The 24,273-nt window shown below is 38.0% G+C and overlaps 11 protein-coding genes across 11 annotated transcripts; 5 read left to right on the forward strand and 6 right to left on the reverse strand.

The window, feature by feature from the left end:
- Positions 1–10: 10 nt before the first annotated feature.
- Positions 11–5,118, reverse strand: BEWA_034900 (conserved hypothetical protein; the record flags this gene model as incomplete). Its single annotated transcript, XM_004832849.1, has 2 exons — positions 11–86; positions 122–5,118. 2 exons carry the CDS (start codon positions 5,116–5,118, stop codon positions 11–13), a joined length of 5,073 nt encoding a protein of 1,690 aa, XP_004832906.1.
- Positions 5,119–5,350: 232 nt separating this feature from the next.
- BEWA_034910 (formate/nitrate transporter, putative) lies at positions 5,351–6,343 on the reverse strand (the record flags this gene model as incomplete). The annotated part of the gene is made up of 1 exon (XM_004832850.1): positions 5,351–6,343. Exon 1 carries the CDS (start codon positions 6,191–6,193, stop codon positions 5,351–5,353), a length of 843 nt encoding a protein of 280 aa, XP_004832907.1. The 5' UTR covers positions 6,194–6,343.
- Positions 6,344–6,720: 377 nt separating this feature from the next.
- Positions 6,721–9,331, forward strand: BEWA_034920 (ATPase, AAA family domain containing protein; the record flags this gene model as incomplete). Its single annotated transcript, XM_004832851.1, has 2 exons — positions 6,721–6,962; positions 7,001–9,331. Exons 1-2 carry the CDS (start codon positions 6,942–6,944, stop codon positions 9,329–9,331), a joined length of 2,352 nt encoding a protein of 783 aa, XP_004832908.1. The 5' UTR covers positions 6,721–6,941.
- An 11-nt stretch (positions 9,332–9,342) lies between these two features.
- On the reverse strand, positions 9,343–12,069 carry BEWA_034930 (conserved hypothetical protein; the record flags this gene model as incomplete). Its single annotated transcript, XM_004832852.1, has 1 exon — positions 9,343–12,069. The coding sequence occupies one exon, from the start codon at positions 12,067–12,069 to the stop codon at positions 9,343–9,345; it is 2,727 nt and encodes a 908-aa protein (XP_004832909.1).
- Positions 12,070–13,404: 1,335 nt separating this feature from the next.
- On the forward strand, positions 13,405–13,800 carry BEWA_034940 (zinc finger domain containing protein; the record flags this gene model as incomplete). Its single annotated transcript, XM_004832853.1, has 2 exons — positions 13,405–13,510; positions 13,550–13,800. 2 exons carry the CDS (start codon positions 13,405–13,407, stop codon positions 13,798–13,800), a joined length of 357 nt encoding a protein of 118 aa, XP_004832910.1.
- Positions 13,801–13,817: 17 nt separating this feature from the next.
- BEWA_034950 (flap endonuclease-1, putative) lies at positions 13,818–16,137 on the forward strand (the record flags this gene model as incomplete). The annotated part of the gene is made up of 2 exons (XM_004832854.1): positions 13,818–15,019; positions 15,099–16,137. The coding sequence occupies 2 exons, from the start codon at positions 13,818–13,820 to the stop codon at positions 16,135–16,137; spliced, it is 2,241 nt and encodes a 746-aa protein (XP_004832911.1).
- Positions 16,138–16,244: 107 nt separating this feature from the next.
- BEWA_034960 (hypothetical protein) lies at positions 16,245–17,282 on the reverse strand. Its single transcript, XM_004832855.1, has one exon. The coding sequence runs from the start codon at positions 17,082–17,084 to the stop codon at positions 16,602–16,604; it is 483 nt and encodes a 160-aa protein (XP_004832912.1). The 5' UTR covers positions 17,085–17,282; the 3' UTR covers positions 16,245–16,601.
- Positions 17,283–17,876: 594 nt separating this feature from the next.
- On the reverse strand, positions 17,877–19,194 carry BEWA_034970 (hypothetical protein; the record flags this gene model as incomplete). The annotated part of the gene is made up of 4 exons (XM_004832856.1): positions 17,877–18,227; positions 18,268–18,758; positions 18,791–19,070; positions 19,108–19,194. 4 exons carry the CDS (start codon positions 19,192–19,194, stop codon positions 17,877–17,879), a joined length of 1,209 nt encoding a protein of 402 aa, XP_004832913.1.
- Positions 19,195–19,463: 269 nt separating this feature from the next.
- On the forward strand, positions 19,464–20,669 carry BEWA_034980 (protein kinase domain containing protein; the record flags this gene model as incomplete). Its single annotated transcript, XM_004832857.1, has 4 exons — positions 19,464–19,867; positions 19,907–20,036; positions 20,073–20,383; positions 20,423–20,669. The coding sequence occupies 4 exons, from the start codon at positions 19,464–19,466 to the stop codon at positions 20,667–20,669; spliced, it is 1,092 nt and encodes a 363-aa protein (XP_004832914.1).
- A 50-nt stretch (positions 20,670–20,719) lies between these two features.
- On the reverse strand, positions 20,720–21,598 carry BEWA_034990 (conserved hypothetical protein; the record flags this gene model as incomplete). The annotated part of the gene is made up of 1 exon (XM_004832858.1): positions 20,720–21,598. The coding sequence occupies one exon, from the start codon at positions 21,596–21,598 to the stop codon at positions 20,720–20,722; it is 879 nt and encodes a 292-aa protein (XP_004832915.1).
- Positions 21,599–22,353: 755 nt separating this feature from the next.
- BEWA_035000 (hypothetical protein) lies at positions 22,354–23,976 on the forward strand (the record flags this gene model as incomplete). The annotated part of the gene is made up of 3 exons (XM_004832859.1): positions 22,354–22,390; positions 22,458–22,525; positions 22,561–23,976. The coding sequence occupies 3 exons, from the start codon at positions 22,354–22,356 to the stop codon at positions 23,974–23,976; spliced, it is 1,521 nt and encodes a 506-aa protein (XP_004832916.1).
- Between the last annotated feature and the right edge of the window lie 297 nt (positions 23,977–24,273).

Consider the following 24,273-nt stretch of genomic DNA (forward strand, 5'->3'; position numbering starts at 1 on the left):
CCAGTAGAAATTACATTGAATACGACGCAAATGAGACTTGTGATTGACATAGAGGACATTTTGCCTTTTGGGCAGTTCTGAACCACCTAAAAATGATTATATTTACGCTACATGGACATACTTGTAGATACACTCGGTGTGGAACTTGTACTTGCAAACTTTGCAAATTTTGCTCGGTATTGTGTTGAATTGAGCGTGAACAATTGAGTAACATATGGGACATTCGCTTATTCCGTCGAAGAATTTTGCAATGTTATTACACCAGAGGTAGAGCCCCTGTGAGATTCCACTCCGGTTGGCCTCGCTTTGTGCGAGCATGATCCATTTTAGATACTTTTGCTTGAAGGTACTATTATCCTCTTCTGTAGTAAATGATAACGGAACCAGCGGAAATGTTGAGGGAATTTTTATTGAAATTTTAGTCGGTACCTCAGCCTTTGTGCTCAGCTTCGCATTTATAATTCTGTTTCCAGCATCGTACATGATTTGAAGGTTGTCCAGTCCGTTCATTTTTATGATTTGTATCTCATCCTCTATAATTTTTTGAGTTATTTCACTCTTTGTAAACTTTTTAATTTGCTTCTTAACGTAGCTGTTCTTACAATTGTTCCACATTTCTCCAACTTCACCCGGGAACATTTTTGCAGTTTTAAAGTAAAGCATCTTTACAATCTCATAGCATTGCTTATCCTTTATCAGCAGCTGTTGTAGACAAAGTATCAAGAGATTAAGAAACATGTGTAACAAGGACTCTTGAAATGGACAAGATAGATCAGAAAAATTCCTTAACCACCAATATTTACAGTCTTGGGACAAATTAGTAGATTCCAATACGGCAAGATCAATTCCACTTTGTAAAGATTCTTCCACATATTTACCTAAATCCTGAGGTTTCATTGTAAGCAACTTTATAATTCCGTTTGCATAATTTAAATTGTTCAATTCTTTATACCTTGCAACTGTTTTTAGAAGCGTGAGCCATGATATTAGACAATTCTCCATATCACATGATTGTGTATTTTGTATAAGTTTGTGGGTGTTTAAGATATTGTCAGCAATATATGGTCCAACCAGAATATTTAGGTACAACACCAAGAGCCTTGTACCGTTAATATAGAGTTGGGGATCACATTCTGTTGAATTGTTCTCGTTTTCAGCTTCCTCTTCTAGTTCATCAACTCCCTGTACAACTTGAACATCGTCTATAGAATATTGACAGAGATTGTAGATCAACTGTGACAAATCTAGCCTCTTGTAGTCACCAAGAAGAAAGAATGGAGGAAGAGCAGCCTTTGGTAGGGATATTATATGTTCCTTTGTCCTTAAAAACTTTGTAAATATGCTGCTGAATTCGGAAAGTTGTGGATATAGGATTTTACAAGACCATAGTTCGGATATCAAGACGAAAAGGTAACATGCTGGAATGTGACCAGTATTTAAAAATTCTAGAAACGAATATATACATTCCTTCACCTCTTCTGTGCAACTTTTTGGTGCGTTTTTCAAAAGTTTTACGGCAACAACAAAGATATAATGTGCTTCACAGCAGTTGAATTCTGTCTCACCGTTCAAATACATTGTACAATTTTCTAAAGAAAGTCCATTTACAACATCAAGATATTCATTTAGGGCCTCTAATGTGAATTCATACTCTGTCCTTTCAGAATCGTCAAACTGGAAGATTCCATGTTTGAAACAAAGCGCTAAAATGTTGTAAAATACAACAATAGACAGCTCAGTGGGTACTTTATAGAGGTAAACAATTGTTTTTACAACAAATATATTGTATATTTCCGAAAGGTAGTCCTTGTATAAGATTGTGAGTTCTAGGGTATTTGAGAAGAATACAGATATGGCGTGATAGAGCCACACGAATTCACAATTGTCCAAACTTGCTACATATTTTAGAATCGATCTTACAATGTCCCTATAAACATCTTCGAACGAAAATTCATCAGCATTTACATTATCCCTAGACAAATTGTCTATAAGAATTCCTAGATGCACAATGTGGTTTGTGGTACTTGTTATACTTGGTTTTGAAGCTAAAATAGCAGTAATTTTGTGAATATCCTCCATAATCTCAGGACATGAAAAGGTGTTTATACGGTAAATAACAGACGAAAAGTTTGCAGCAAAGGGATTAGTTTCATAAAATGATCTTATGATACAGAATACACCTTCCTTATATTCCATTGACCCGTAGTAATATTCGAATATTTGTACATTTTCATGCAAAACCTTCAAATTATCATACTCTACAATACTCATAAATTCATTAACCAACTCAATTATAAAGTTTTCTTGAGCACTTTTGACGTTCAACTTGTGAATTGAAAAGAGAGTAGAAAGAGCCCTATATCCGTCCGTAGAATAATCAACTCCCAAGCTAATTATACTCCTTATAAATGGTTTGTAGAATATCTTCAGATCACTCTCTGTTACTTCGTGTACATGGTTAAGCCATACACTAATGAATATATTGAAAATCTTCCTATGCAAAACATCCAGGGACATTCCTTTACTCAAATACCCAACAACATTTAGCATTGTACTAGTAAACCTTACTGGACCTTGTAAATTTGCTAATGTAGATCCAAATTCTGCGGTCATGTCTTCTTCCTTTTCCAAGAACGTCTCACAAGAGGCATAGCATTTCTCGCATATTTCCTCGTTCACAATGGATTTATTTTCCAATACCCAAGCGTCTAACAGATTGTTTATAACAAAACTCACAAAATGTTTGAAGGGAAAAATCTTTTCCTTGTAGAAGGCATATAGGTATAATGTTATGACATCTTCGGTAATATACCCTATAGGGTAAATATCAGATACTTCACCAGAGTATAAGGATGAAATTACAGAAAAAACTGCCAACACCGCACGTCTTCTATCATCCAATAGTGTAGGATCTACGTTTGCAACAACACTTGAAACAATATCTTCATCAATATGTGACAATTTTGTGGACCAATCTATCATTTCACTATAGACGCTAGAAGTTACATTCTGTATAATTTTTACCAATAAAAATGATACAAATGGGTCATTTGTATCGAAGATTTTGGAAAAAATATCCTTAAGAATATAAACCGATTTTCCAGGTGAAATGTTCATTGCAACAAGTGATGCAAATAGGAAATTTGTAGAGCCAACATCATACACCCTAACCAACCGTTCAACATCGATAGAACCGAAAATAATTGAAAAAACATCCCTTATAACTTGAAATTTGGCTTCAAATGCTTCATCATTGATACCCGAAAATAATCTTGTTGGAACATCGAAAAGTTTTGATTCTGTACGCAACTCCTGCAAAGAAAACACTCCCAAAGCATTCAAAACAGATGTTATTTCTTCAGACAAGATTCCTCCCTTTAGATATTCTTCCAATAATCTTGGAAACTCCTCATATACTAAACTATCAATCAAGCCCATCTGCACTTTTCGGAAGTTTGATTCTGTATTAAACCTTTTATGCGTATTCTCAAGTGAATTAAAGATTGTAATCATAAACGCAACATTTTTTATATCTGTTGATAGTTCAACAAGCTTATTTACAACGGCATCGTATAAATTTGGATGTTTTGTCATTAGACAAGATTCCTCTATAAATTCGCTAAAAATTTTAGGCAGCTGCGATATAAAAGTTTTGCAAAGATCTTGGCACAGAAACAAAATTTGAAAAGGTAGATAAATGTACTCTACAAGAGTGATATCCATGGACTCAAGCTGTAAAAGTATCTTGTAGTAGCAACAAAGCATACAACTTCCTAGTTGGCTGAATAGCTTTGCGTCAAAGGTGTAAAAGTTTTTTTTAGCATCTGAAATTTCTTCCTTAATCAAATTTACAATATGTTCCAGCACATGAAGAAGACATTTGCGTCCTGTTCCTGTTACCCACTCTTTTGGTAAATAAGTGACTAGTGAAGGAAACAAGAAATAGAACTCAATCTTGTTACCTACATTCCCTTTACATCTATCAAGGATAGAAATCAAGAGGGTATCGTATGAATATAAAATAGAAGGCTCAATACAGGCATTATTGTACCTGGTGCAGGCACAAATTAGACGAACGTTATGATATACAATATGTGTTTCATTGTCCATCTTTATACATTCTAGAGCTATCTTTAAAATATCCTTCACATAGTCAAACTGAGTCTGGTCGAGCATTTTTACTAGTTCTACAAGCATTTTTAGGCAGGAGAGCCTCTGTTTGAAGGATCCCGATTTACAAATATCACGACAATATTCTATAAATCGCTTATTTACCAACTTTTCAAGACAAAAATTTCCATATGAATCAGACTGTGAGCCATAAAGCCTAAAATAAATAAAAAACTTCATTAAAGAGTGCATCAAGGCATATAAAAACCTATTATGCATATCTGCGATAGTAGCGCTATTTTGGCACGACTTTCCAAATATATCAATCCAATCGGTGGTATAACTAGTTATATTTTTCTCCACGAATGTAGTATAATCGCAAGAGAGCCTATCAATATAGAACATCAGTATACGAAATGTCTTTTGTTCAAACTCTTCATTTGAACATGTTGTTGTGAACAGGTTCTTAAAAGCCGAAACATAGATCTCTGCGACATCGTTTGAATCATCATGCATTGCTATCCACCAGTATGTTATAAAGGATTCCAAATAACGCTGTGTTTTCTTTTTCAACTTTAGTGCAATTTTAAAGAGTAGAACACCCAGTTCACTTCTTATTTTCCTCACAGGTTCTACAATTATCAGCCTCCTAATGACATGAATGATGTCCACAATTAGCTCTTCCACTACAACATCTGATAATGTGTCGATTAAAGAGTTGAGTGTTTCTAAAGCCTTTGATTTAGTCACAGCATCTTTCTTATTAAGCTTGTTCAAAAGTGTTAAAACCTCCGATTGTGACTCAACTACAGTCAAATACGAATCTTCTGGCCCCTTTACCTTACCAGAGGACTCGACATTGTTAGTTCCGGTTTGAGATAGATAAATATTGCTGAAAGATGCAAATATCTGATTCAAACCAGTAGGTCGAGCATCTATACTTTGATAGTTTGAGAAATCGGATGATTTAACTCCTCTGTCTTCCGTTTTTCCACCCTTTTTACCCATTTTGACGCCTTCAAGCAGGCCTACTAAACCTTTGATATATAATAAGATTTAATTGGCATTTTAAGCGTCATAAGAAGGATAATATAAGTGATAGAGGTACTATATAAAGAATGAATAGCGACACCTAGTGCCTGGCTAGTAGGGTCTACACACCAAACTCTAGTTAGACACTTACATAGAGAATATAAATTAAAAGAGGAAGCGATCCGTATTATTATACATATATTTAACTTTATGCAGGTAAAAGTTCTTCTTCAGGATCTTCTGTCACTTTCGGGGAACCACCATACAAAATTGATAAAGGCAGGCCTAGAAATAAGGATCCAGCAATTGTATTACCAATAAACGTCGGCAGAAAGTTTCTAAAGTACACATCTACGAATGTTATTCCTGTCTGTGATATCCAACAGGCATGAAGCGTATAAAAGTTGGCGATGATGTGCTCTAGACCACCTACAGCGAATGAAGTGATGAGTATAACGATTGCCAAAATGGATCCTGCAGCGTCCAACGCAACATAGGAAGACCATACTGCTAAACACACGAAGCAATTACAGCCTATTCCAGAGCATATCACACGCCAAAAACTTTGTTGAGTCTTGTATTTGGCAATGAGCTTCATGTACGGATTTCCAGGGCCAACCTCTGGAGTAAAGTAGCCAGTACCACCGCTCAAAATTAGCGCAGCTAAGACAGCGCCTACATAGTTCCCAAACAAAGAAACCAATATCTTACAACCGAATTGAACCGGATCTATTCTTTTCTTATATAATGTGAATGTAAATGACATTGTATTCCCAGTGTACAGGTCTGTTCCTGTGAATATAATTGCCAAGAGAGCCGATGTGAAGACTAGTCCAAATGCTACTTTTGGAGTACCCAGCAGTCCATTTTCTTTATAATATGATGCAGCTAATACAAAAGCAGCATGTCCACCAAGTCCAGCGAACCATCCTCCGAGGATCGCCTTCAGAAAGAGGTGCAAAACTGGCCCTTTGACCTTTTTCTCTGCTATCTTAACAAGATACTCATAATTATCCTCTGGTGTTCTAATTTGTCTGGAATATTCAGCCATTTTACGATTATTTCAATCTACTATTTTACAGTGTAGTTTTATACACAAAAGAGCTACAAGCTACGAAAGTCCAGTGCGATCTAATTTCGAATACACTAAACTTTGAGTGGTTCAAATGTTTATGTTATAAAATGATAGATTTCTCATTGTGAATATGTTCACCATGGGACGTACACAATGCTGTTGTGTTGCAACGCGTGGGATCCCATGCTTATTGCCAGCTCAACATGCCATAAGTGTGTAAAACATTCACATATCACTATAGTGTGCCAATAACTAGTGGAATTTGGCGTTTTTTGAGGCGTTACTCAGTGGGTATCTACACACACAACAGGTTCCTTCTCGCTAATAATTACAACAACAATGACCGAACCAATTGGTTTTTACAATAAGAATATACAATATTAATCCTCACGGTTACACATAGTAGATTCGCCTAGTGGTAGAGAGTTTTGATTCCCTTCCTTCCTTCCTTCCACCCGCCACGACAATTCTCGCCTACACATTTATTGTCATGGAGAGTTTTTGCCACAAATATACAACGCATAGCCACACTAGTGCTTAATTATGTTATTTTTGCGTTTGTAACTTTTGTTATTCCCCAAGGGTGGAAGGTATTGGAATGCGTCACATTTCCTTCCATAAATCACGCCTTCTTTGACCTTTACCCCTTTAAACACATGGGAACATTGTGTTCAATCCAACTTCATGACAGAGTAATCGAATTAGGATTCTTCTGAGCGCAGAAATGGAGAATATGCACATTCGGGTATTTTCAACACAAAATTCATCATAGCACATTTTCAGATTATAGCTGCCGGGTACAAGCAGCAAATACCAGTTGAATACGTACTAAAGGGCGCTGATATGTTGAGACAAGAAGGGTACAGTAAGGAAGGTTTACACAACGCAGATTTCAAGAAAGCGATAATGGAGTTCAATAATGAGATAATAAACGATTTTGAAGACAGGGTATTGCCAAAGTTTGATAAATTGGTGGATAAATTCGTCGCTGAATTTCCAGCACACCTGCCAAAACCAAAGTATACTAGTATATACGAGAAGCTTACTCAAAATTCCTCATCTATCTCTCACAATAAGAAGCTTTTCATCAATAGCTTCTTCGATGGAGATGTACACATTGGTAACATTCCACTAACAACTGTTTCTCGGCGTTTTGATATCAAGACAAAAGAAGAACGTTCGAATAGAATAACTATCCAGGCACAAAGCACAACACCAAAAGGATCACCAAGCACTGAAAAACTCCCAGTTAAAACAAAACCAAAACCTCAAAACCCAATCGCTGCAACACCCGTTAACAAGAACTGGGGATTGCTAATGAGAACAAACACTAATACTCCACAAACAAAGCCACCACTGGACCTATACTCCACTAATTCACATTCAAGTGGATCATACAGAGATACCAATGTCTATTCTGACAACAGATATGTGGATAGCAGAACAGAAGCTAATACTACTAACAAGAACTACAAACCATTTGATTCTTACAATTCGTTAAAACCCCAGGAAAATCATACAGACTATACACAAAGGAGTATAGATAGCACTAAATCCAATGGCGGAAGAATGGGTATTATGGACATGTATGAGAATAAATTGAACAATTTAAAGCGTCCAACAAATAATACAAATCCTAATAATGGTATATCGCCTAATATCGCACAACAAAACGGAAGGACGACTTCTTACCCATATGGAAATTATCCCAAATCATTTGGGACATTCCCTAGACAACAAAACAATAGTTATACTACAAAAGAAAATGAGAATATGAATGTCAACGTAGATATAGAGAGAAGTACTGAAAATGTTAGTGGTGGACATATGATTGATGACTATAAGTATCATAGTAACAAGAAACCTGCCAAGCGTAACTGGGACAAGTATATAACTACGGAATCAAATCTAAAGGTTAACAATAGTGCCACTACCACTGCTAACAACAATAGTGGAAATACCACGAATATTAATAATGTTACTTCAAAGCGTAGGGAGGTGCCAGAGAATGAGGATGGAAAATTCAAAACAGGACTAGATTGTCTGAAAAAGAGGTGTGAAGAGGGAAAAACGACTTGTGACGTTGATTTAGAAAAAGTGAGAACTTATGGCATAAACTTTTCCAATAGGGCAACAAAAAATGTTACAAAGAAGGACTCTAGATATGCGATACCAGAGAAATATATGCCACTAACAAGTGGAGATGTGACAGAAGAGATGATTTCTTTGGTTCTGGAAATGAAGTTGGATGAGTGTAACAATAAGGTTACCGAGAATGATATTGCTGGGTTGGAAAACATCAAAAAGATCATAAAGGATAAAATTGTGCAGCCTATTCTTAGACCTCATTTACATATAGGTTTATTTAGGGCACCAAAGGGAATTTTACTCTTTGGCCCCCCTGGGACTGGTAAAACCACAATTGCCAAGTGGATTGCGCATGTTTCTAAGGCTACATTTTTTGAAATATCTCCAAGTTCAATTACTAGCAAGTTTCATGGCGAAACTGAATCCATTATAAAGACTTTGTTTAAAGTTGCAGAATTTGATAGTCCATCTTTAATATTCATAGATGAAGTGGACGCTGTATTGGGTAAGAGGAAGAGCACGGAAGACGATTCTAGTATAAGGATGAAAAATCAGTTCTTGCAAATGATGGATGGTCTAAACAACAAGGCTGATAGTATTGTAATTGTCGCTGCTGCAACGAACAGACCGGATATGCTAGATGATGCTGCCCTGAGGAGATTTACGAAACGTGTGCTCATACCTCTCCCGGATTTTGAGACTAGGAAATCATTTATAATGGATATCCTGAACAAGAACACGAGTGGAAAGTGCCAATTGGCACAAGAAGATTTGAATACAATAGCTAGCTCTACTCACGGATGGAGCGGAAGTGATTTACTTGGTTTATGTTCCAAGGCTGCAGAATACTCTTACGACGACACAATACAAGAATATGGAGGCATTGAAAATATACCAAATGTTGATGTTTTCAGAAGTATAGTGTTGTCTGATTTTGAAAAGGCATTAGGGTGTGTACATCCTTCATCCAATTGGGAAAGCTTTGCCTTTTTCCAGGAGTGGGACCAGAAATTTGGTTCCCATTAATTTATATACTTTTAATATACACGCGTGATTGTGATTGGTCGCTCTGCAATGGTAACCCGTTTTTCTTCTCTGTCACTTTGGGCAGTTTCCATCACAGATGGTGGTGTTATATCTTCTGAGATTGTATGCGGTGTGGTTTCATCAACGTGAGCATCAATGTCACACTCTCCCATGGATCCATCTTGTATGTGAATGACGCTGCTCTCCTCTTCATTTTGTTGATCGTCTTCTTCCTCGATAGAGAGTCTAGTTGGAAGCATGGTAAATTTACTAGTGTATGTTTCAACAGTGTCTTTGATGTCGATTGATGGTGTATATATGCGCGCAATATAGACATCTGGATGATGATTGTTGAACATTTCAACCAATTTTTGCGATACTTGTGTAAGTGCACTGTCAACAACAACTGCATCATCAAATTTCCTTTGCAAAGCTCTTTTTGTTTTTAGTATTTCAGCATCTAGATCCTGAGGTGTATAATCCTTTCTGGCTATCCTGTAATTTAAAACATCTGCTCTCCGTTCTATAAATGAAGTGATTTTGTGATTTATAATTGATGTATTCTTCCTATCAAGCTTTGCAACAAGTTCATCTAACGTAGTCCCGAGTGCATTATATACTTTTGAATAATCCTCAAACGTCCCAAATGCCTTTGCTTCAAAATACTGAAGTGCCTTTTGCTTGGCTTCTATTGATTTAGATAAAAGTTCTCTACTATTTATTGGCAACAAGGGGGCTATTTTAGTCTTTACAATCTTCAAAAAGTATACGATAGAGTCTTTCTTGACACTCTCATTTTCATCAAAGTGCACCTCTGTCAATATCGAGTTTAGATCCTTTATGGTAAATGCATTATAAACATTAAAGTGTTCCACTAAAAGTTTTATGAAACGTATAAACATTCGGCCACTCAATTGTGAATTTGCTCGTGAATGTGAGAGAGTATCATGATATACACAAGTCTTGATTTCATCCAGTTTTTCAAAAAAGTGATTACTTAGCGCAGTCATTGGCATTAATGATATATTTTGAGTAGGGAAAATATCGTAATCATCCTCTGTAGTACTGTCTTTAGCCTCATGTGGAGCCAAAAATTTTAGCAACATTTGCCCAACTCCATACCTTTCAGGTTTCGTATTCTTTCGTGCCCTCAGAGGGTAAGGAAGACACGTATACTTCCTATTGGTGAAAATTCCAAAAGCATCAAGCATATTGTTCTTAAATTCCATATTAGTATCCGATGTACACTTAAATATGTCCAAATAGTGCTCAAATATACCCTGTTCAACAAGGGTTTCTGGTGTATAATTACGTTCATCAAGACATTTAATAAAGTCATTTGAATCACGGAATATAAAGTGTACAATTGGAGGACTCCACAACTTATCCAAGTCAGTACCAACAGTGTCATCGTCCTCTTCATCACCATCATCCTTAAGAAAGAGCCTTGTAGTTTTCTTCCTAAATAATTCCACTATTTCATTTTCATTGTCCACTTCTCCTTCTTCGGATTCATCATCAGCTTGATTTGCGGAAAGATTTATCATTGACTGTACAAGTTCAAAAACACCAGACATGACAGACGCTTTAAAACTTGCCAAGACACAGTTACTGGCAGCCAGGGCAAATGAAAGCATTTTAATACGATCTGAATCAGAACCTTCAAATCCATCAAAATCCAGAAAAATATAGGCATATTTCTCCTCATATACAGCAACATAGATCCATACAGTTCCTTCACACTTTGTTTGCACTGCAAATGGATCTGAAATTTTGAATGATTTACTACCCTTTCCAACAAGTAGACCAGCTAAATAACTCTTTCCTGATCTAGGATCACCTACAATACTTGTGGATACCACCTTGCAATTGCCAATTTGTTTCTTTAATAGCCTGGATGCACTCTTGTCCACCTTACATGTTAGTTTACTGTCAACTTTGGAAAAATGCAAGAGTTTGATTGCTCGTTGAGTATGAATTTTTGAAAACCCCTTAAATGGGTCAACCAACCTTGGCACTGAGTAGACATTAAATGGGACCTCAAAAAGCCCATTTTGCATTTTTCCAGCATCAGAATCGGATGACATGACAGAATCAACCAGTGTGTTATATGGAGAAGCATACGTATACCCAGAGTGTGGACTGTGGTTATTTCTAATTCTTGAGTTTACAATTATGCTGGAGGTTGTACTGTCACCACCTACATGACCTCTGGGTCTACCACCTTTTCCATATAACTTGGTTTCTTTAAACTTGTTTACTCCCATGGCAAACCCCTCAGAGGGTAGTAGTGGGTGTTCACCATTATTTATTGCTCCAAAACCATCATTATCCACTGATGGCTCATTTGCCAAATCAGGTTTATAGTAATTTACAACGTCTAGTATACCTGCATTATCTTGGGTTGCTTCTACACCGAAACTCACAGTTGCGCGTTGACTACAATAATGATCGTTTCTAACAACAAGTTCAGGGTGATCTTCCTTATCGTGCTGCAATACATCACTTTCTAGTTCATCGTTCTGCAGCGACACATCGCCATCTCCAGATAACACATCGGAATCTATACCACCATTTTGTGGTAAGAGGTCAATATCAACCATGGATGATTTATCTTTGGAAAGCGCATCATGGTCTGAACTTTTGGTCGAGTGCTTGGCTTCATCATATAGCGCCGAGAGTTCCTCAAACGTCAGACTTCCAGCCTTTTTATACTGTAAATTTTCTAAAGTTGTCATTGTTAAAAATTGTAGAGACCATGAAAAGGAGTCATTGTCTGCTATAATTTACCTCCTTCAAAAGGGCTCGACATGTCCCTCTATTTTGAATCATACAAACAACCCATGTCCCATTTAAAAGGGCTAAGCACAGTCTTGTTTGGCAGTGCCTCAATTAGCGAGAATGTGTAGCTTTCGCTAATATGGGGAAGCGTTTGTGTGTAACTTTAGTTAATACTCTAGGCCGTTGATTTTGGGCCATTGGCAAACAATGTGACATAGCATCTTGATTTTGTGTTATAAATAGCTAAATGGAGAGTTGTTGAGGATACCTATATACGCACAGTTTCTCGACTGAGCTCCACACACGATAAAGATAACTGGTGCTAAAATAAAATGCAAACGTACAATGCATTAAAAAATTAAATGTAAATGTTAGTTGTACAATGAGAGTGCCTGCAGACCACGAATTCTTGACACGAACAGCAGTTACTACCAGATCCAACGTTTATGACCTTTATCCTTGGACCTGAACTACATACCGGTTGTTCGTTGTTCGTTCGGCGGACTACAAAAGTAGTTGACGAGGTGGGAACCCATGACGAGTGAGAGATTGTGTATACTACCATTTTGTGTATTCCTACTGATTTTACCCAGTGAAGTTGTGAAAACTCTCAATTGCATGTCGAAATTAGGCTGTTAGCCGTTCACATGAGCTTGTCTAGCGTGTGCATGGATACAAACATGCAGGATGGAGAGGGGCATTGGCTGGAAAGAATGCGGTAAATGAGAAATTTGCGCTTAGATCGTTATTTAAATAACTAGTACTTGTTCTCCGGATCAGCCTGAATGCAGTATGGACAGCTGAAACATATTGCATAATATAAAGGATTAGACACTATTAGCGGCCGTACATGGACGTCGCAGCCTGTGGAGTGAGATTCCATGACCGTTTCCGGGGTACAAATACTTCCTCAGTACTGAAACATCGCATTAGATCACACACATTGTGATAATTAGCTGCTGACTATTACCCGTCTCGAACCTGGGACACGTGTGGTTTCGTCCGCCTGGTACGACGTTGTGTTTACATCGCGGACCAATTACTCACCCTCGCAGAAATATATAGACAAATTTGTACATTTTAGCGCAAATTCAATAGGCGTTATTGATCTTTTGAATGATACCACTCTATACTCCAAATTTCTTTCGATTTATGGAGAGGAGAGAAGGAGATTGGCTATGTCCAGACACTGCGTTAGTTTGACCTTTCTATGTTATTCTCGATGAGGATCTCAAATTAGTGTCTGCCTCTGAGATCAGTTAGTTTCCTATCGTTCGGCAGACTGCAATTTAATGGAGCTACAACCGCAACAACTATACACACAAATATTTAGATGCGGAAATATCAACTTTTCAAAACGTACAAGGTGTAATCGCTGTGGAACTCCCAAATCAACAGGTACGTTTTAAGTTCTACATTTTCATCGACCATGTACAGCCGAGCATAGAGTTTCTAGTGGATCACAAAAGCAAGGCGATTGGTCTTGTGATCAATGCGGTAATATAAACTGGGCAAGAAGAAGTAATTGCAATATTTGTGGCGTCCCAAAGCAGCCTTTGAACGTTGAACCCAGGGTTGGTAGAGGAGGGGGTCACTACGATTTGCAGGATCCAACAGATAGAAATACGTACGATTCTGATCAGGAAAAATACGACGAATTTGGTCGTAAGAAGAAGGGGAGAGTGTAAACTTTTGGACCACTCACATGGGAATTAAGGGTTTAATCGGATTTTTGAGTGAAACCGCTCCATCATCTATAAAAGAGGTACCACTAGAAAGCCTATCTGGAGAGACCATTGCAATTGATGCATCAGCAGCTCTCTACCAATTCGCTATCGCAATCAGAGATACGAGCTATCTTTCAACCCTTGTAAACTCCAAGGGTGAGTCCACATCTCACATTTCCGGTTTGATGAATCGTTGTGTTCGTATTTTGGAAGCTGGAATTAAGCCAATTTTTGTATTTGATTCAACACCACCCGATTTGAAACTAGACACGTTAAGCAAGAGGAAAGAAAGAAGGGAGGAAGCGGAAGCATCCTTAGAAGCAGCCAAGGAGGCAGGTGATAGTGAAACAATAAAAAAACTTGTTGGAAGGACAGTAAAGGTCTCTAAGGAACAGAACAATTCTGCCAAACAGCTACTTCGGTTGATGGGAATACCGGTTGTGGAAGCAAAGGAAGAAGCAGAAGCTCAGTGTGCACAGTTAGTTCAGGAAGGTATCGCTACAGCAGTTGCAAGTGAAGATTCCGATTCACTCGTGTTTGGTTGTCGTATTTTACTTCGTAATTTATCGGGCAAAAAGGTTTTAAGAATTGACCAAGAAAAGGTTTTATCATTGCTCGGATTTACACGTGCTCAGTTTACAGATTTTTGCATCCTTTGCGGTTGTGATTACTGCGGAACGATAAAGGGTATTGGTCCAAAAAATGCATATTCACTCATAAAAAAATACAAAAGTATAGAGGAGATTTTGAAATTCAAGGGAGAAACCCTTCCAGGATTTGAAGAGGCACGACGTTACTTTTTGGCACCTCAAGTTTTTGAAGGGGCAAATCCAGAGACAACCTTTCCAAATTTGGAGGAGTTACGTAAGTTTTTGATTGAAAACGATTTTAATTCGGAAAGAGTTGACAAATTTATTCTAAAGCTTACAAAGGCTAGAAAGGTAAAGGTACAGCTTTCATTGGGGAGATTTTTTGGTAAAGATACAGCTGCCTTGCAGAAGAAAACAGTAAAAGAAGACACAAAGCCTGTTATTAGTACAGAGGAAAAGGATTCTGATATTGACTCAGTGAGTACACAATATACCGAGAGCCAGCATATAGATAAAGATCCGCTCACACCGCAAAATCGAGATACACCTACACAGGAAAAACGTCAAAGAGAGGATGATACTCCAAAGAGGTCTGTTTTTGATGTTCTCAAGGTGTGTCCAGCACACATTAAGACTATCAAAAAGAGAAGGTGACCTATTACCGAATAGACGGTGGATACATTATAGCGCGCTTAAATTATCGGATGAGGTGGAGCCTGAAAATTTGGCAGATGAGGATGTATACTCTGAATTGCAACAAGTGTCATCAATGCCCCTTGGAGATGAGAAAGAGGATGAAGAAACTGGTAAGGGTAACAAAAAATCTAAATCAGGTACAAGGGAAAACAAAGCTCCGACAGAGAAAGTTTTAGATTCTTGTAATTCATCCTATGGCTTGTTTTATCCTGATAGAACAGAAGGGTTAAAGAGCACTGTGCCTCAGTATTCTGGTGATATGGATGATTCTGAGGAATCCTTGATAGATGAGCCACCTGTAACAATAGAGGTTGAAGAAGATGAGGTCCCAGAACACCTGAAACAATTCATATGCACCAATCACTATAAACCAATGATACAAATCAAGCGTACGGATCCTGGTGAACTGGATGATGCATCTGTCAAAGAATTAATTAAGTCCACAATTGAGCAGACGCTGGAAAATAGTGATGAATCCATAGGTAAAGAGTATACTAATCTAGAGATGCCCACTGATAGCTTGTTATTCCCAAATTCATTGATTAAGGAGTTTAGATGTTCTGTGAACGCCTTAGGAAACAGAAGGTCAGAACAATTGTGGGCTTCAAGCTATAGCCATGGTGTTTCGTGGGAGCATTTAGATATGTTGTACCTGAAATTTATAAAGGGAAGAGACGAATCTATAAAAAACTGGGATGATAATGCAAAGGAGATTGTTGAATTTGCATCACAAGTTGCAAGAAGAAAGATACAAGAGTGGAAACCTAGCATTACGCATTCACCTCCGAGGTTACTCCGAAAATGGACACACAAGCTTTACAATGTTTGGTACGAGCGATACATGGGAGCCTACAGTCCCTGTATGTTATCCAGATATTTGAAGGGCGAGGTGACGGATTGCGTGCTTGCTAGAGAGATTAACGAATATGTGGAAACAAAGAGCACACGACTGCCATTTAAAACACAAACTTCAAGATCTAACCCACACTTTGTCACAAGGACAAGGAATTAAGATAAAATGTACGTTTCATATATACACAAGTTACTTGAGAACGTTATACGTGGAAGAACAACCATCACAACTAAAAGTTTTTATCCCCAGTGAAAGAGCGATGGAAGGAACTACTACCAGTTGAGAACAACGGCATGCGATGTAAAAATTCTTTTCTCCCTCCAAAAAGCACATGTCATGTAGATGGACGTCTTGAGCGTATGACTGGAAAACATGTACGTCCCCACGCTCATCAAAATATTTCTTCAAGACCTTGTAGGCACAAACTACGGAATGGAAGTCGTCAAGAGTACCTTGGGAGGTTTTATCCGGGTGAACAGTCTTGACAATCCTACAAAAAGACTTTCTAATTACTGAGAAGTCAATGGCAATCTCGGCGTCTAATTTCAACAGCTGAGCTGCGCGCGACAATTCTTGGACATTTATAGATTGTGTAGTCCTGGTATTCATTGACATTGTAGAGCTTAAGCAGTAACAGTTTCAGCCTCATTCTTGACCCCAGAAACGGCAACATGCTTATATTCCTTTCCAGCGAGGTACTTTTGATCCTTGAGTGAAAATTGGTCTTTCAAATCCTCAGCAAATACCTGCATGTACTGTTGTCTGAAGGTGTTAAGGTTCTTGAGTCTGACTTGAATGTCTTCAGCGGTCTCAGGGTCCTTGTACTTTTTTGCCAATTGATGCAACTCATCAATTCGGTCCTCAATGTCCTTAAAGCTGCACAACCAGGAGGATGCCCACTTGTTAGCATATTGCATACCAGGCGAATAGTAGTTAGAGAACACGCGGTAACAGTCACCATTAATGTTGCACTGATCGATATAGTCCTTATAATCAAGTGCATTCTCGGTAAACTTCCAGCAGAACTTAAGGCTGACCAAGGATGTCATTCCACCGAGACGTGGATCCTTCACAGCCTCCATTCTAAGAGCGGGATCAGCTACCATTTTCTGTAAAATATTAAACCTTAAATGTAGGTAGATACAACAGGTAAAAAACACACAGGTTTCTACAGGAGGGAGAAAGAAATTCTTTTATTGGCACCGATAGAAGTGGTCCTGTTAATTTTCAGGAAACAAAGACCCGACTACCAGAACAAACAAGATTAATTAAACAATATGCGTGAATTCACAGTAAAACAGACTGGACACGGTGTGGTGTCGGAGAATTTGGATTGGAATATTGGGCACCGTCATAATTTGGACTTTCTGCAATATTCTGGGCATTCAGACGTATATTTTGAACATTTAGGCTCAGTCAAATGAAAGTGCATAGACATTACTGCATTCTGGAATCATTGCACTCCCGGAAATATTCGAGCTGACCGATTTTGTAGATTTGCCCCCAGGACGTTTTCTCTCAAGTTTCCGGCTAACTTTCCACCGTTTAAATTCAGTATATGAATTAGATATTTACTGCACTGTTATACTTTTGTCTACTAGGCCTTAGGCCCATGGGACGCCATATCGGAAAAGATCCCCCTTCGCCTCCCTAGATGGTCGAATGCACATGATCACACGTTCAATTTTATTTATATTTACAAGATTACATCTAAAAAACGACCCCTTTATCCGCACGCGCGAGATTGGAGTCTTTCTGGCTTCCTCGTTTTGAATGTTCCCTTCTCTTGACTTTTGAGGCGTCCTTCGACCCTGTTTGCTTGTCATTCTATATCTTACTTTCTATATTATCTAGAATTTCACTGCTGTAATGCAGGGCTGTCTGTTTGTAAATGTTCATTATGTGTGCAAATGCAGTCTTACGCAGGAGTCGACTAGGAGCTTGAATTCCTCTCTTGATAACCCACCCGGATCATTATTAATATGCCTTATACATAATTCCAGCATTGATTCGTTGCGATAAGATAGAGCGCTCAGATTCTTCACCAGCAGGACGGTGTCATTCACACTGGGCATTGTGTACGATCTGTTCGAGAATTCACTACATATATTCTCAATAATCTCAGAATGTTGGATATAATGTTCAGAAAGCAGACTTATTATGCCCAAAAGAGTGTCGTTTGGGATAAAAGTCAGATCACGTTTGGATAGCTCACTCAGCGTTGCATTTACCCCTTTACTGTATTCCCTCTGTAACTCCCAGTATATTGTTTCATACACATCCACACACCTTGCCTTTTGAAATGATTAGAGACGCATCGGCTAATGTTTTGCCGTTCTTGACATCAGTGAGATCGAGTTGCAAGAAGAGCCTTTCAAAGCTCTCCGCAACGGTTTCTATGTTACATTTATTCTCCAAAAGTATTCTAAGGATGTTAATCCCGTTCTTAATATACACAATGTGCCAGCTCTCTGAATCCAGAGTGTTGGCGCCAATATTAAACTTCGCATATTCACAGTCTTTTAAACATGACAAAAAGATACCATCTACCAGTTTGTTCACGCCATCGTACATTTCTAGCTTTATTCGGTGGTTCTCAGCTTTTGATTCGTTGCTAAAGAGCTCTGGTGTCACGAGTAGTTTGTCCAACAACGCAAACGAGACAGAGAACTTAGAAAATTCCTTTGGTGTAAACACCTGTGAGAGTTCACCCTCGAAGGTGTTAATACAAGATTTTACAAATTTGGTGAATAGGTGAGACAAGAGTACAGATGTGTTACCTGCAGTTGTATATGATATATAGGTGGCATACCTATGGACAAGGGGATATCTTCAGAATATTTTATTATTCTATTCAACGACCATGCTATTGTAGAGATATGTTCTAGTGTCAAATCTGATTCATTGTTGGTATTTGTGTTTTCGTAGAGGCTATTTATTCTTGAACACAACGGCCCTGCCACTGGAGTGTTTTTTGGCGCGAGTCTCGAGCATCCATATAAAAGAACAGCTACTTCATTGATATCCAGATGTGAGTTATACTGCACAGCATCAGATTCAATCCTCCTAATGGATTGTAGATCGTTAGGTGTCTATCAACGTATGTACTGGAATCAAGTATAGTCTTACCAATTTATTCCTGAAATCCTTTGACAGAGATCTTATTGTCAGTTTATGACAGATTTTAATCAAATCCGAGATCGGCAGCTTTGGCATCGTTGATTACACTGGAATAAGATACAACGACAAAAGGGTCACATTTTTACAGGAGTAGATATACAATGAGAAAATTTACGTAGAATTTCCTCCAATGATCAAAGAATGGAGAAATGTGACTCTTCCTCCTGGGATATAAGGCAAAGTGGTGACGAGTTCAATGTGTAAGGAGAAACAGAGGAACTATCCGATATAAAACACAAATTCGGTTTAAAATGTGAATATCACAACTATATGATAGACCTTCCTTATGGATTCTTTGGTTCTTCATGGGTTGCAGTTGCGGGAAGACTAATGACAGCGCCAAGAGCTCAAAGTTTTACATTTTGGGTACGATCACCAAAAAGAGATCATGCAACATTTATTTGGCCTATAGAAGCCCTTCCCATGAGTTTGGTCTGGATTACACAATAATAACTGAGAAGGTGAATAATGCCGACTTTGACTATATAGACAATTACGGATCTCTAGCAACTAATGCGCGGACATACAGATACTTGAGTAACTCGCAAATTAGAGAATTGGATGAATTATGCTTAAATAAAACTTTATGCATCCTAAAGTGCGTAAAACTCCCGGAAGATGAGTATTCAGCTCAGCATCTTAAACAAAAGGTTCTGAGAGAAGAGAGTGCACTAGAGGCCCTAAGAGAGGAAGAATGGACCGTAAATCTGTTAGAAAACACTATATACAAGCTAATATCCGCATATAGGTATGAAGCGTTTGAGCATATTGACTCTGTATACCTTTGCATGGAGTATCTGTGGAGAGGAACATTGTATGACTATATCCGCTATAACGGTTCCTTACCTCTAAAACTAGTAAAGAATTTTGCGTTACAGGCATGTATACTTATTTTGTGACATGTAAACATATAGATTCTGCAAATTATCGAGGCATTGCATGGAAGCTGTTGGACACACCGTGATATAACATCAGCCAATATTATGATTTCAAAGGACTGTAAACTCAAGCTGATAGATTTTGAATTTGCTCAAAAGTTAAATTCAGACTGTGAACGTATGACATCATTTCTAGGAACAAAGTATTATATGCCACCGGAGGTTTATGCTTGTGACCCTGATTTAGGGTTGAAATCCGAATATGGAAAAGAATCCGATTTCTGGTATATGGGTGTAATAATATATGAGATGGTCACGGGATATCTCCCATTTGACTTGCGGAATACGTTTGTTTGAGTATTTATACAGAGTAAGAATACCTACAGGGATGAGCACAGCCTTTACAAAATGATAAAAACTAGTCCCCAAACCTTAGATTTCACAAAAGTTAAAGATAAAAATGCCCTAGATCTTATAAAAGGGCTATTAACGGGTAATACCCAGGAAAGACTAGGATACACCGGTGGAACACATACGATAAAAAATCATGAATTCTTCCAAGATATCGAGAGAAATACCGATATATGTATAAAAACGATTAGAGAGAGTGATTTTGGAATGTTTGAGGTATGATGTGTGAAATAATTTGACGATATTACAGTGTATGTTAAGCGATTGCGATTTTAAATAAAATTTTGTCCAATAGTGTCATTCTTGTTACAAGATACGATCCCAGTACCATAGGTACGTCTAGCTGCTCCTTTTAAAATACATCCTTCAGGTGCTTTCGTCACACAACAACGAACATCACAAGGTTCTCCTATAGCATGTGTAAATAGTTCATTACACATGCCGATTATCAAATTTGGATCCATAATATTTCTTAAAGATGCTGAACCGCTGGATATTACGAGTTTTTTGAGGGGTATATAGCGAAGCAAATATGAAAAATTTGACCTATATTCCATGGATAGATCACCCGGATGGTTAGTTCCTACTACTTGGTGAACTTTCAAAGCATTACATATATCTTTTCCTGATAAGGATACTTCAAAAAAGCAACCTCTTTGCAATGCGGAGGTCACAAGCCCGCGTTTGATTTTAAATGGTGAATAGAGACAGTACACATCCATGTTGATCACATCACAGTTAACAATTTCACAGGCACTTTGGAAAGTTTTTTGACAGGTAGGAATAACGCTGAGTATATCATAATCCTTCGATTCTACGAATTTTGTCAGGGTATGTGGTTTCAATCCTTCCGATAGCAGTATTGTTGCCCTTCTCAAAAAGTCTTTCCCCAGAGAAATATCCTGTATACAGACGGAAGTTCCTATTACAGATGTCATTAGGTTATCCACTGACGCTACTGGAGTCTCATCCAGGTCTTCTTCCAGATTGTCGATATTGAAATCCGTTTCGACCTTCAATGGCTGTACACCATTTTTGTCTGCTTTAAAGTAAACATTGAACCCAATAGTAGACCATCCAATTTTCGAGGAATCCTTGACATATCTGCGAGCCCCTTCGGCTCCTGGCCATGCTACATTTAAATCTATCATACCACCCTATTTCCGGGTTAAATTACTTTATACAACTAGTTATGGTTCTACATTGCAAATTGTTACCTAATATCAAAACTAAGAAGTGAAGGTTGGCAGTACCTATGGGATGGTGCACTGGAGTGATGACTGATCATGAACAACAATTTTAGGGATATTCAGGGAACATATAGCTATAATGTGCCCATATACGGATGATAGCACGCATGAAAACCTATAAATTAGTACCATTAGACCAAACACTTGTTTCTACTCTTTCCAGTAGCTTCTGGTACACGTCTGCGATTCCACTCTATCGTTACATCACCTCTAAAATTCCAATGGATATCTGTTAACTGGAGGGGATGTGGATAAAGTATTTGGTATACTACCCAGTTTCATCCCATGGACAAAACATCTTTAATTATCACATGTGTGACAATTCCACGGGACATATGGCCTACTTTTATTACTATACCCAATCTTGGACCAGGGGCGGTTGCTCTGTAGCCGTAATACTCCGATGGCTAGTAGCACTACTGTCATCTCACAGTTTTACCATAACTCCATTATTTACATTAAATTGACTATTAAATTTGTAATTTTTAATCTTTTGTTTTAATTAGGTAAAAAGACAGTTAAGTTTTCGACAGCTAGTCTCTTTAAGACTTGTCTTAAATATGCGAACTAGACTATAATTCCATGAACCCCTGTATTATATTCTAAATGTAGTAATAGATGGAAATAGAGCGGAAATATACCCCTTTTCACAGGATATGGCGTCCTTGTCTGTTATTCGCAACGTTGTTGCAAGTGTGTATGTGCGTGGTATCAGCTTCATTCTCTAATGTGTTACATTTTTGCTTTTCATTCTTTTCAGCTGTTGTTTCACTAGCTGCATATGCCGATTGGAGATACACGACACTAATACTAAACTGTTTTATGCAGGTGTGTTGTAGTTGATGCATAGCATACTCGTACAGGTATCTCTGGGATCGGGGCTTATATACGTGGACTTCCTCAGCAAGATAGATGAGTTTACCATAAATGCACCCCTCTATCCTGAGGTGACAAAATGGCTGATATTTTCAATTTCTCTACTATCGTTTTTCATGACCGTTGCTCTTTTGCTCTCCCAAAAAAATGTAGTTTTCAGGGAACGTAATGTTCTATCTGACATCACGTCGATATTAGATATATACAATGAATATTATGAAGAAGACCTAAGATTAAAACAGGCGGAGCCAGAGGAAAAAGGAAAAGAAGAGCAGAAAGTGTCACAATTGGAAGTTGAAGATGTTTCAAATTTGGCTTCAGATGAGGTAGTGACCGTTGTAATGGAGCAAGATGAGAAGCCTGAGACTAGTCATCCATTTGTAGCTATGGATACCAAAGATTTTATGGAGGCGATTGCCGAAAATGTTGTGGCAAAAAACGTCGAAAAATTACAGACTGCCGCTGATTCCATCACTGCAAACGTGGTAGCTGCATTTTCCAACAAACTTATGATCACAGACATCAAAAAGTTACCTGAAAAGAATACTAGCTCTCCTAAAACACCTAATACACCTCCTATGGAGGTTAGAAGTGGAGACAAAGTAATGAGAAATGTGGGTCCTTTGCCTGACCTGGTGCACAAAAACATATTTGGTACACCTTTAAATATGCATATTGCTCCTTTTGATTGTTCAATGGCAACGCAATTTGAAAATGCACAAGAGTGCCCTGTTATTATGTTATCTAAAAGTATTACAGACATACCAACATTTTCCAGCGACGAACAAGGATTGATTTTTGACAAGCCTCAAAAATTGCAAGAACACCTTTATAAGAAATATGATGGAACCGTGATCAGGGACCCAGATATAATCCGTAATACCATGAATTTAACTTCACCACTAGTCCTTATCGGTTCGATAGAGAATATGGAAGTGGAAACTTGTACCATAATACAAGAAAACGTCGAAAATTCATCCCAGACCTTAAACCCAAATATCTGTGAACATCACAACCTTGACATCGATAAAACAGTCCCTATATTTGAAACTCTAGAGAAACGAGTTGAAAATTTGGCAAGTGAGGTAAAGAGAATAGCTGATATCAGTACTGAACGTATGTTGCGTGATAATGAGACCCACATCAAACACACCCAGGATGCACAACCAGTATGCACCTCACCAGTTATTAAGATAGAATTACAACTAGCAATATGTGACAAGACACGCAGTGAGGTGTCGACACCAATTAATGCAAAAATAATACAAGAGGAACAACCTCTATCTGTTGTTGCAGAGTGTTCAGTATTCGATGACAAGGTCAAAGATGCAGAAGTGGATGGAGACATTACAATGGAGGACAAAGTATTGGACTCTCAACCCGAATTAACTAGTCAGGAATAAAAATATAATAAGTGTATATTCGTGATAGATATTTCACTTTATGGATCTACAGACGATCATAATAGTGTTAGCAAATCCATAATTACTTGAAAGATATGGGTTAGATTTAATCATATATGATATGACCTGGTAATAAGATCCGTCTCTGATCTTGTTTTTAGCGTCTCTATTCGCGAGACTTGATTCAAACATGTTCGTAGGAGACACAGATATGGCCATCTTTATGTGTATGTATCCAAATCAGAATATATTTGTCATTAGACCATAATCGCAAGGTTCTATCAATATCGCTATAGT

Source organism: Theileria equi (assembly GCF_000342415.1).
Source record: "Theileria equi strain WA chromosome 2 map unlocalized gcontig_1105316255037, whole genome shotgun sequence".
In the NCBI taxonomy this organism is placed as follows: Eukaryota; Apicomplexa; class Aconoidasida; order Piroplasmida; family Theileriidae; genus Theileria; species Theileria equi.